This window comes from Pseudophryne corroboree, chromosome 8, assembly GCF_028390025.1.
Source record: "Pseudophryne corroboree isolate aPseCor3 chromosome 8, aPseCor3.hap2, whole genome shotgun sequence".
Lineage (NCBI taxonomy): Eukaryota > Metazoa > Chordata > Amphibia > Anura > Myobatrachidae > Pseudophryne > Pseudophryne corroboree.
The window spans coordinates 197,703,675-197,717,188 of record NC_086451.1 but is presented as its reverse complement, the minus strand read 5'-3'; the positions used below and the strand labels follow the sequence as shown (position 1 = coordinate 197,717,188).

General features: G+C 44.2%; 1 protein-coding gene across 3 annotated transcripts in view; it reads right to left on the bottom strand.

The window, feature by feature from the left end:
• The window catches only part of LOC134948806 (serine/threonine-protein kinase Nek5-like), a 129,271-nt gene that overhangs the window by 22,763 nt on the left and 92,994 nt on the right, over nt 1-13,514 (bottom strand). Inside the window, exon 4 of one of the 3 annotated variants that reach the window (XM_063937046.1) lies at nt 8,513-10,545. The exons of the other annotated variants lie outside the window; for them this stretch is intronic. Within the exon in view, the coding sequence (XP_063793116.1) occupies nt 10,526-10,545 (20 nt within the window). The 3' untranslated portion in view covers nt 8,513-10,525. Of the gene's footprint in view, nt 1-8,512; nt 10,546-13,514 lie in introns of those variants that run through there. 3 annotated transcript variants of the gene reach the window in all.

Below are 13,514 nucleotides of genomic sequence, written 5' to 3'. Positions count from 1 at the left end.
ACTGAGGGATTTTTGGAGCTATCCTACCATCTTTTACTTGCACTACTACTGGAGCTACATTCGCCATCAATCCAGTGTCTTGTCCAACTTTGGTCCAAAGGGAACCCGGTATTTGTGAGATCATTTCCTCTACCTTTGATGGACACTTGTCTATAACAGCAGAGTGCGACATTAGCCTTTTTTGAGGGGTGTCTAATATATCTTGACTTCTTGAACGTGATTCTCGGGTATATCCAAGAAGACACCCTCAGGAGTACAATATATGACACACCGCATTTTACACAATAAATCTCTGCCGAGCAGATTAGTCAGAGCCGATGCAGCCAGCAGAAAAGAGTGTTTGGTCTGCAGGGGCCCTATGATAATCTCTGCCGGTCTACTCAAAGGGTAGTGTTGCACCGTTCCTGTTACTCCCATTGCCAAAATTGTTTTACCCGTGGTTTTTATACCTACAGTCGAATTTAGCACTGACCTGGCCGCCCCTGTATCTACAAGAAAAGGTAATGGTACACCAGCTACATCAACCGTGACCTCAGGTTCACTACCAAGGATAGCAATCAACTTCACTGGCTGCAGACTACAGGTGTGGCCCAACCCCTATTGTGTGGTGAGACCCTCCCGCAGCGCATTGGCAGCTACGATATGTGGGGGAGGTAGCTGAGAATTTCCGGAGGTCTGCCCATCTCTCCTTGGTGGGTACCTCCTTGTTTCCCCTGCATGTGGCTCGTAACTTCTCCTGTGTGGTCCCTGATCCCAATTATGTGAGTAGTAGTGTGGTTCGTATTCTCTGTCTAGGGGTCTATCTTGGCTATGCGCTCTACTATTCTTACAGTCTTTGGCAAAATGCCCTTCCTTCCTACAAATGTAACATGTTCTAGGTCTGTCCCAAACAACAGGGGTCCGGGTTTTCGGCTGATGGAGTTTTGCCGTAAGGGCCTGTATACTTACCGTCATCAGTTTTCCCCCCTGTGACTCCCTGTGTTTAATGATGTTCCTATCATGCTCGATAGCGGTCTCTCTCAATGCAGCCACCGAGATACCTCTCCAGTTTGGTAGAGAGGTCTGTACCCTTGTTCTGAGTGCCTCCTTCAACCCGTCCATTAATACTGAAACAGCTATCTCCCTATGATGTACATTGTCTCTAATGTCCTCGATCCCAGTGTATCTAGCCATTTCCTGCAGTGTTCGATGGAAATATTCGGATGCCGTTTCACCTTCCTTTTGTCTTATGGAAAAGATTTTATTCCATTTGACAACAGTAGGGAAATATATTCCTAATTGCAGATTGATTTGTCGTACATTCTCCTGAGTGTATTCAACAGTGAGAGGTACTTCTGCGTCTAAGTTGCAATCAGTTATAAATTTTGCGGGGTCAATATTGGAGGGTAAACGTACCCGTAGCACTGTTCGCCAATCTTTGTTTGTGGGTTCGGTGGCGTTACCTAACTCTTTAATGAACCTCTGGCATGCGACTAGATCTTTTCTGGGATCGGGAAATTCTGACATAATTGACCTTAATTCTGTCCGGGACCAGGGACAATGCATGGCAATGTTCCTGACGGGAGTTACTCCCTGAGAGTCAGTCTTCCCATTGGGGACTGCGATCACCCTGACAGGATTTAATTCAATTACATAATTTTGATTTGACTCTACAATGTGAGGTGCTATTGTCTCTGCATAATGTATGGTACCGTACTTACCTGTGGACACGACCTCACTTATCCCTCTGCTAGGGGGCCTGACTACTGCTCTTGTTGGTTGGGCCGTGCCCACCTGAGTGTCTTGTATGGTGGCTGCTAGAGAGAGTGCCAATATCGTGCTGGGCTCATTCATCTTCCTGCTCGCAGTCCTGGGGAAAAGTTAAAATGGGATACAACTGGCAAGGGTTAGCATTAGTACATTTATCAATTACTCTCCTATCCTGTACCAATGTACCATTGTCTGTAGCCACTTTCTCCCCCACAATATATGGTGGTGGTGGTGGTGCGGTCGCCATTGCTTTCCCGCTAGGTTTGGAGCCTGCTGCGCGAGCTAATACCCTTTGCATATCCCCCTCCTGTTGCCATAAATTTAAACAGTCTGTATGTTTAATCCTTAATTTCTTGGATTTTATCAGACATATCCTTTACCTTAAGTTCTGTAATACCTCTGGTTCAAAGCTGCCCACCCTAGGGAATTGTACCCTATCATTGTTAGTCATACATACCCACTCATTGCATAAAACTTCTGTGTGTGAACCATATTTTTCACACATGATAAACCTTGCTGAGCCTTTTGGCCACAATTCTGCCTGAACCCTGTCTAAACGTCTCTTACTTGAGCAACTGGCTTCCATATTTGTGGGTCTTTTCCAATAACTTAAAAAAATTCCCACAAACACCAAAATACTCAATATAAGTAGACGGTGGAAGTATACCTGAGCGCCTTCCACTCGCTCTCGCCCACGCTGGCCAGTACAACGATACACTGTTGGTAGCGGATCGCAATGTACCCAACTTAGGGCTCCTATCAGACCTTACACCGTAATTTCTTTCGGTGAAAGTTCTGTTTGGAATATTTTCCTGAGCGAGGCAGCGAAAAATTCCTTTTTCGGTTTCTTTCAACTGGAATTGTTTGTAGGGTGAAAAACAGAGAAATTAGATAACTATCCTTCACCCTTTCCAGTGAAGCCCACCAGGGAGATTTCCCGAAGTTATCAAAGAAAAATCCCCTTTGTCTATACAATCACGTCTGCGTATGCTCTTCCACAACGCATATGACACAATAATATCACGTTGCGCTGTGCAGAACAAACGGACATGTGATGCAATAGCACAGCCTATAGATACTAGTTATCTATATGCCCTACGATTGCTGTAGACCACCTAGCCTAGACCACTTCAGACCACTAAGAGTTGTATGGGATACCACTCAGTCCACAAAGACCACCTAGTTAATAACGCAGGGTTGCGAACCCTACGCCACCGGGCCTCTACTAACCCAGTGTGTCCACCTAGACCACTTCAGTTCTTGAGTTCAGTATCCACTCACTCCTGCATTCGCTCACTCAAATACACTTTATTTTTCTATACAGAAAATTTGGATTCATTCAAGTTGGCAGCTTTACCCCCAGAGGCAATTACATTTTTTTATTTAAACTAAATTTTGTTTTTATATTACATTTCTTTAGAAACCAGGTAGTTTGGTGCTATTGTAGCGTGGCTACTGTCCCACCTTTAAACTAAACGAACCTATCGTGTGGTTTTATTATGTGCGCACAACCCTACGCAAGCTTGCGTAATTACGCAACCGTGCGTACCTTTATGCCACGTGTGCGGCCTTGCGCTACGTGCACGTTTTTGTACGCTGTCCTCACGTTCCGTACCACGTATACCAATGTGCGTACGCAATAAAACAGATCACACAACTTCTATAAATGTGAGCAATGCTAACTATATTCGCTCACTTAACACAACACAGTTTCTTTCTGTATAAACCTTTACAACTAGGCCAGACTGTGTTTGTGCTTTACACTTACTTCCTTAAACATTAATTTTAGTTTTAACTATATAGCAACAAATATCTCCGGTTTCACACAAGTCTAAATGAATCTAGCAATCTGAATGTTATGGCAACAATGTGAGAGAGTTTGCAAAGTATGGGTGCCCTTTTGTGTACGCTTTTGGCGCCAAAAAAAATGTCACAGATTTTAAATAGCTTTTTTCCTGTTGCACTACGGGTTCTACCAGCACCTCTACAAACCATACAGAGCAGACGCCATCTAATCAGCATACAAGTAGGGTTTTCAGTGTCTCCAACGACCACGAAAGGGTTACGTAGCATACTGTCCTGTCCACCCTTTGCTGATAGATAAAGTCTGCTGTGACCTGTTAGGTAGTAAGAATGTGGAAAACCGGAGGAGCCCCCAATTGATAATGCTGATTTATCCTTAGGAATGAAAGCTATACCTTAAAACACACCTTAAATACACTTTACCATGGAGCCGCTGCGGCCGCTGTACTTAATACACACTCTACGTACCTTGTACGCTTTTAGCGTACAAAGTCCCGTTCTGTGTACGGACTTAGCGCACAAACGCCGCGCTGACGGTACAAAGTACTCACAGCGCATACACACCCAGAGATACACTTTAAACCTTTTACAGCAATGCAATGCAATGATAATACACTTTAAACCTTAGCAGGGCAATGAAGACACGACACCAATTGTGATTTTACCGCTGGGTTCCGACACCACAGTGGATTTTTGCTGAAAGGGGGTTACAATACAAATAATACAATACAATATAACAGAGTAAATGGCTACATTTAATGGTACATACGTGAGTGGACAAGCTTGCGCAACCCGGCCGGTCATCTGATAGATAACTTTGTGAGTCTTGTGTCTGACCAGGCCTGCAGCAGCTCTCTTTATACAATTCTTCCAAAAAGCAATACAATAGATACTGTAGTCTCTTTGTCCATTGGACACAGGAAGGCACATTTACAGTACAGGAGAGGTCATAGGTCGGTTTGAATAGGTAGGCCATGTCTTTCCCAACTGCTCTTGTGGGTGGTCTCCTCTGGATTCCCGCCGCATACATAATGTACAGTATTACAGTTTATATCTATATTCTGTTCCTGCACATAACTATCCGCAGGAACATGCGATCTTTCTCAAACCAACACCGGAATGTTACCCTTAAAATACCCTTCAGCTGGATACCAAACACCACCTTATAACCTTGTTCTGTCCCCTCCTATTCTGTAAAGGTGAATCCCTTTGTTCTGAAACCATTTAAACTGTTGTTACTTGCTGCTGTGGTGCAGGAAGGCTATGTGTACATTGTGCACTATTTGGATTAAAATATGTAATGTGTTTTGATAGCGTTCACAAACTCTACCGTAAATACTCATACCACGCGCTAATACGCGGGACCGTGGGAGCGACCATACGCAAGTTGCGGATATGCGCACGCACGACAGAACAAGTGCACACAGGGAGGCCATCTGTGTGTATTTTGTACGTGATGTGTGTACTGCAATATTTTTCGACTTTGACGGTAAAATAAAACTAAGTTGCGTAAATAAAAAAAATAATGTTATGGCCTAGGAAATGTGGCAGAAAGAAAATACTTGCTTTGTATTTGCAATTAGGCAAGTGTATGAAATATGACTACTGTCAAACAGATTTGAAACACTAAAATGTAAAAAGCATAACAAATATTATATTTACATGTTTACATATATCAAAGGGGTAAACAAATAAACAGATATAAAACAACCATGTACTTAGCATAACATATGCAGTATATGCAAATCTATTCACTACACTAGACACTGGTTGACACTGCTAATATCAAGAGAACTACCACAGAGGAGGGAAAAATAGGATTTGAATTACCTACCGGTAAATCCTTTTCTCGTAGTCTGTAGAGGATGCTGGGGTACCATGGAGTATAGACGAGTCCACCAGGAGCCATTGGCACTTTAAGAGTTTGAGAGTGTGGGCTGGCTCCTCCCTCTATGCCCTTCCTACCAGACTCAGTCTAGAAACTGTGCCCGAGGAGACAGACATCTTCGAGAGAAGGATTTAACACAGATAGTGGCGAGATTCATACCAGCTCACACATACAAGGCACATCAAGCTAACTAGCTTGAAAAACTCAGCAACCACTGAAACATTACTTACCCAGTAATAACGCAGTACGTAACTAACAACAAAGTTGTACTGAACTAGAAAAATAGGCCACCATCTTCCCCAGAAGGCAATTGCAGTGACGAACCGACACCCGGGCAGTCTTCAGGACATCCCGGACCGATGTTTGCATCACCAACACTGTTTCTCGTGGAAGAAACACCCTCAACACTTCCATGTCGAGGATCAATCCCAGAGAGGACAACCTCCTGGATGGTTCCAAAGTGATTTTGGAATGTTTAGAATCCAAACGTAGACTCTGAGTAGATGGGTCGTGAGAGCCATGGACCGCAACAGCTTCTCCTTGGACGATGCCATTATCAGCAGATGGTCCAGATACGGAATCATGTTCACCCCTTGTGTGCGGAGGAAAACCATCATCCTTGCCATCACCTTGGTGAATACCCTCGGAGCTGTTGAGAGGCCGAATGGCAGGTCCTGGAACTGGAAATGACAGTTCAACAGAGCGAATCGGAGAATTGCTTGATGCGGCGGCCAAAACGGAATGTGGGGTTATGCATCCTCGATATCCAGGGATACCCTTCTCCTGATATTACCGCCCTTAGAGACTCCATTTTGAACTTACACTCCCTCAGAAAAGGGTTTTTTAGGTTTAGAATGGGTCTGACCAAACCATCTGGTTTCGGTATATGAAAAGGTTAGAATAGAAACCTTTGTTTTGCATATGAGGTGGTACTGGCACAAGAACCTGTGCCTCCACCAACGACTGGACGGCGTCTTGCCGGACAGTCCTGTCTGCCAGCAGAGCTGGCAGGCCTGAATTGAAAATCGGTGAGGAGAGAAATTAAATACCAGCCTGTTTTCCTGGGACACAATATATTGCACCCAGGGATCCAGGCCGGACGACACCCAGACATGACTGAAACATCTGAGCTGCGCTCCCACCAGCCCCACCACCGGGGCGTGCAGTCCACCGTCATGCGGAGGACTTTAGTGCACCTGAAGCAGGCTTCTGTTCCCGGGAACCTGCAGCAGCAGGTTTTCTTGGGCCTACCTCCCCGAAAGGAGGTTTTGGGCGGCCTGGCTTCTCTAGTTTGGCAGCCCCACAGGGCTGTGATGCAGTTGAAGAAAAGGGTTTCTGCGGAGCAGGCGTAGATGAGGGAAGAAAAGGTGAGATCCACGCATCTAGCGCTTCCCCAAAGAGAGCTTGACCTGTGTAGGTGACCTGTGTGGGTCTCCACACTTCTCCTGGATTCTGCGTCGGCAAACCACTGACGTAGCCACAGTCCACGACGAGCGGTGATGGACATGGAAGTAATTCCTGCAGACATGAAACCCAGGTCCTTCATGGACTCAGCCAGAAAACCTGCTGAACCCTGAATGTTACGCAAAACAATTTAACATAATTTTTGTCCATTTTATCCAAATACTCAAGTAGCGTGCCTGACCACTTTACTAAGGACTTGGCAATGCATGTACTGGCAATAGTGGGACTTGACATCGCCCCTGTAGCCGTGCACACTGATCTGAGCGTATTATCAATATTACGGTCAGCCGGCTGCAATACATGTCGGGTTTCCCACTCAGTCCTATCCTCCACAGGGAAAGGAAAAACCACCTGGATTCTCTTAGGGATCTGGAATTTTTCACATGATTAACCCATGCTGTTTCAAACATAGCATATAAAGCCTTTGACACATGGAAGGTTAGCGAGGTTCCCTTATCAGTGAAGGAAGCCTCCTCAACCTGCTCAGGCATTGTTATAAGAAATACTCAACATAACTGTAATGGCCTCTATCATTAACTGCACTTGTGTAAGATATGCAGTCCCCCCAAACATATCCCCATCACCGTCCGCAGTGTCAGAAATAGTACCCGTGTCAACTTGCCTAATCTGTGCAAGAACACGTGTTTGGAAACATACAGAGGAGGGCCCTGAGGCGACAGAACTGGGCCAGACTGCCACAGAGTCCTGTAAAGCCTGAGGTGCAAATTCAGATTGTGCAGCTCTATTAGAAGTCTGAGAAATCACAGATTTGATAGAGGAAAAGCACTCATGTTCCCTTGCTGGTATCTGTGCTAAACCAGTGTTATCCTGATTACATGGAATGGGATCATCCTTAGAGGACATATCCTCTGCAGCATATGACACAGAGACCCTGGACATTGCTTAATGGAGACCACAGACACTACACACACACACACACACACACACACACACACACACACACACACACACGGGAGAACAAGTAGTATAGTGAACCACTTTCTGTCAAACTCATTTTTGACAGGTGGCCACGCCCAGATCCACCCCTAACCCCGCACAGATCCTCCCTAACCCCGCACAGATCCACCCTAACCCCGCCCCTAACCAAGCCTCCTGATACGCCCACTTTTCATACACTTTTGATGGTGTATCATAAAAATAAGCCTACAAAATCAGTTATAAGCGCTTTTTATACACAGTGTATTATCACTGATGATGCAACGATGTATATTATTCCCAATTGATTTCTAAAATAAGTATTAACTCTTAATATTAATAATATTATATGAAGAAATCATTGTATCTGTTTAAAGTGGGTTGTTGTTTTTTTTTCTTCATACTTTCACTGTGGGTCTGGGATCATCTAACATGCTGAAAGTCCAGAGGGGGGTTGTAAATAAGCTACTGTATGCTTCAAGAATTTCAAACACACACACACACACACACACACATCAGAGCCTGTGTTGATAGATAAGAATTGAAATACAGTATATATGATGTTTACTGCTGAAAGGATTTGCCCTTATATTCTTTAACCCTCGATGTGATGGCCTCTTAGACGTCTGGAGTGTAAACTTTAACCACAAGGTACATGCACAACACAAGCAGTTAAAATTCACACTGTTTATTTAATAAATTACAGAGTACTATATAGAAAAGAAACATGGGTGTATACAATATGTGCAAGCATATGATTGGATAAATAGAAGTAGCATACGACATTACATGCAGGATATTTTAGTAACACACAGAAGTAACAGTTTTGATCTGGTATGTAATTGTCCTTGAAGATAAGACACACACAAGCCTTATATTATATGAACAGACAAAGGCATCTTGTAGAGAGTGCGTACGTGTCTATTCAAACACATAACAATTCATATAGCATGTTTAACCCTTCATTAGGGAGGTAGAAATATTCACTTTTACACTATACTTATTATAAGGAAATTGATCATATAAAAAGTAATATTTACAAAGACAGAAGAGCTAACCCTTCAATCCCCTCTTAGAATCATGATTATTATATGACATGATTCTTGAGTGAGGCTCCTTTCTTGTTCCTCCAGTTCTTGAGATATTGGACATAATCGTCGGGTCCCTTACTATCAGAGGAGGTGACAGGACTGGTGGTTATATCATAGTACATCAGGGCCTTATCAATGCCTTTGGAGGTAAGTTTCTTTCCACAGGGGATTACACAATAAACTATAATGCCTACAAGAATTAAAGTTACAAGTATAAATATGCTTATTTGCACAAGAGCCTGTTTCCAATTTTCAAACCACCCAAAATATTGGCTCCATGGGTTATCAATACCTGAATTTTTCTTAAGTTCTATGGATAAGGTTTCTAACTCGTTTATGGCTAAAGTAACCTTACCATTGGGACCAGTGTTGTCAGGAATATATGTACAACAGCCTTCCACCTTACTAATGTAAACACATGTACCGCCTTTTTCTGCTAGGATCATGTCAAGGGCCATTCTATTTTGAAATGTCATTTGGGAAGTGGCTTCTAGCTGTTCAGCTATACCTTTAAGAGCATCTTTGGTATCATTAACAAATCTTTGTTGATTATAATATATATAATTAATCCAGGCTACGTTTTTATTTACAGTTACTATAGGGAACAATGACTCAAAACCCGCAGCCACCTCATCTCTAGCTTTGAACTCATTTGGAACACCTCTTGGGACCCCTATAGCATCAATGTATACGTGGGGGTCAAAGCTACCTCCTGGGAGTGCTCTTTTCTTTCGATTAGCAGGAGTATTAGAGGGAGGAGTGGGGTCATCGGTGATCATTAAAAAGGCTGAAAAAAAACAATTTTCCTGTTCTAGGGGTATATTAAGGGGCACTGTACCTAGGTGGGGCCTAGATTTGCCACAGACATAACAGTTGCTTTTATTGTGTTTGTTAGCACTATACTTCATCCATTCCAACCAAAAATTAATAGACAATCTTTGAAGTAAGTTCAGATGTTGACCATATCTGTTTCTGGCAGCTGATGGGCGATATCCCCAATCTGTTCCTGTATTCCACCCCACAGCTTCCCAGGAATTACAATTAGATCCATAATATCTAATGTCATAGTACCATTCGTCAGTAACACAAATATATACTGTCTCAGACATTCCTGATTTCCTTTTCTGCTGTATGAAATGTTTGTTGTCAGCAAGTTTAGGGAACATGAAATAATCAAGGATATATGTGGCTACGTGTGTGTTGGAGGAATTGTACCACAAGGTGGGGATCCCATTTGTTTGTGTGATGTCGACTTCACATATTGTGAGGTGAATGAGGGCCAGTAGGGCTATCGAGATAGTCCCCAGGATAGAGATAGGGGACAGGTTCCTCATCTTCTTCTGTTCTTCTTTCTTCGCTAGGTGGGAGGTCAGGGCTGTCTGCCCCGGTTCGTACCTCACTGGAATCACTTGCTTCCCTCTCTAGGTCTGGTCTAGGAACCTTTTTTACTCGGGATGCATGGATCCAGGCAGGATTTTCCTCTGTCAGGACTGCTGTCCGGGTAACTGCTACGACCTCTGTCTCTGGACCATAGGTGAAGTCTCCTGGGCTCTTGTTCCTGGGGAGCACCTTCACCACGACTCTGTCTCCGACTTTAAAGGGGTGTGTAGGTTCCTGTGGATTCAAAAGGGTTTTTACAAACAACCTCATGTTCAATTTCATTCAGATTTGTTATCAGGGACCTGACATACTCTTCTCTGATGAGTTCTAGATCTCCTTCCTGTATTACTAGTGGTTTCTTAGCCCAGGGTGTAGGAAAAGGGTCTACCCATTAGTATTTCAAAGGGTGAGTATCCTAGAGTTTTCTGTGGGGTATTCAAGATGCTGGTGTTTAGCTTTATTAGGGTTGTTCCTGAGGCAAGCGATGCATCTGCTAACATACTGGTCCACAAGTGATTTGGCATTAGTAACATAAAAATCATTGGTTAGTAGGAGGAGTGTTGTGGCTTCACCACGGTGACCAACACCACGGCACTGGGCAACGAGCAAAGGGGCACTGGACTGGGGCATACAGGGTTTCCCCTCTTTGCAGATTAATCCTGATTTAGGATTTTTTCTGCAGAATTGGGTAAGTCCAGTCGGAGAGATCAGCATTAGTCGCAGCAGCTTGAAGTTGAGTGAGCAGATGGACGTTGTCAAGGGAGGGACATGCTCTAGTGAGTGCAACGAGTTCTGCAGCTTGCGCGGACTGATAAGGTATTGGTAGGGTTTCCAACACAGTATCAGGGAGGGTGACAATGGCATAGCCAGCCTGGTATGTATTGTCATTGGGCCTACTACATGAGCCGTCAACAAAAACTATGTCTGCGCCTGGTATGGGAACGGGAGACATGTCAAGTCTGGGAGAAGTTTCAGCTTCAATAGAAGCAGCACAGTCATGTAGGTCGGGTGGTTCATCCTCGGGACCTTTCAAGCCTAAAAGGGTATTGAGAATGGGTGCAGGGCCAGAAGAACTAGCAGTGTACTTGATGGTAAGGGTAGGGTTACTCAAAAGGAGTACTTCATATCCACTAAGGCGTTGTGCTGACATGTGCTGTGTGTAAGCCTTTAAGTATTGCCAGGACATCATGTGTGGTGTGGAGTACTGTGATGTGGCCTAAAGTGAGGGTAGTGGCCATTTCTGCAACCATTGCACAGGCTGCCAAAGCCCTGAGGCAGGCAGGCACACCTTGCACAGACACTGGCATGACTTTGGAAAAAAAATGCCACGGGGCGCAACTTCCCTCCATGAAACTGTGTGAGCACCCCCGCCATGGTTTTACAATTGTCCCTTGCATATAGATGGAAAGGTAGTACATAATTGGGGAGGCCAAGTGCCGGACTTTTCATCAACATACATTTTAAACTTTCATATGCAGTTAACATTTCTTGTGACCATTGTACAGCTTTAGGTTTGTCCTTCAGTGTGGCTTGTCTCAAAATGTTATCACAACAAGAGCAATCAGATATCCACTGTCTGCAGTAATTTACCATACCCAGGAAGGACAGTAGTTCCCTCTGGGTAGTTGGGGTGACCAGGCCCAATACAGACTGTATGCGTTGTGGACTGACTTTCCTCTCTCCCTGAGTGAGCACAAAACCTAAGTAATCAACATGCTTTTTACACCATTGCATTTTTATTTTGGACACCTTGTGTCCACATTCACAAAGCCAGTTTAGTAATGAAACACCATCCTCTCGGCAGGCCTCCTCAGTTTTACTACAGAGCAGCAGATCATCTGCATACTGTAGCAGGACTGAACCATGGTGAGGTTGCCAGGGCCTCAATGTGGCCTGGAGACAACAGGTGCGTCAATAATCTGCACCAGGTAAGTTGTTTACCCTCAAAAGAAAAGGCAAAAGTAATTGTGTCTGTGAATCTACAGGTATGCTGAAAAAAAAGGCATTCTTCAAATCAAATACAGAGAAGAACGCAGCATCTGCAGGGATTGCAGAAATGAGTGAGTTTACATCTGGAACAATTGGTGCAATTGGGACAATTAGCTGATTGATTGCTCTGAGATTCTGTACAAATCTTATACTACCATCAGCTTTGGCAACAGGGTTCACAGGAGTACAGTATGGTGATACAATATGTCTGAGAATACCCTGTTGTAAGAATTGCTGTATCACGGGGCGGAGACCTTCTATCTTTTCTGGTGAGAGGGGATACTGCATAGGTCAGAACACAAAACACTGGTTGTTGCACCGCTGTCCACTAAAAAGGGAATTTTACTTCCATTTATAATAAGTGGCAGCAGAGGTGAATCTTTACTATGACGGGAGAGTTGAATAAAGGCTGGGATACCCTCCTCCGGGCCCCGTCAGTGCACGGGGTCTTTGGAATCTTCCCTGACTGCGGGGTTGGTTCTGTCTGTCAAAGCGTCTGGGGTTCTGATAGTTATGAGTGAGTGGGGAAGTGAGTAAGCTTTCTGAGTTAAGCAAAGGTAAGCCAGCGTCATCTGTCCAGCAGTCCTTAAACCTTTTTCAAAACGCAGTAACAGACTATGAAGGTTTCTGTTTACAAGCTACAGCGACAGGCAAAAAAACACAGGCAAAAAAAACTTCCTTCATATGTGTATAGCTGCGTCCTTTGCAAGCTTTGCGCAAATAAGATATACAGCCATCGAGGGTAATAGTGGGCTTGGGACAGTGTTTTACTATTATCTAAACTCTGGGTTATTGGTGCTAGGGATAGAGCTAGTGGACGCACCCTCCAGCAGTGGAGCTGGAGGCAATCCCATTTAGTGTGAAAGGGTTACTGCTGCCAAGAGATTTGTGTCTCTGAGCGCAGGATACATTGGAATGCAAAGGGGGGAGGCGAGAGGGATCTCTCTGCAGCCTCGCTTCTGTGCTGTTGGGAACTGACATTTTTTCTTAAATCTCCATATAGAAAAGGTAATTACTGCCTTCCCGTAGGAATGGGTCCTGTCCTGCTTTCTCTGTCCATCCCGCTAAATTATCCACCCATGGGTTAACTAAATAATACTCTGAGGTAGAGTTACGGGCAACATACATCCTGCATGTCTCACCAGGGAGGGGCGGGGGATATGCAGTTTTTTACTCTGACTAGAGCCCATTGTCAGACAGTAATATAAATCAAC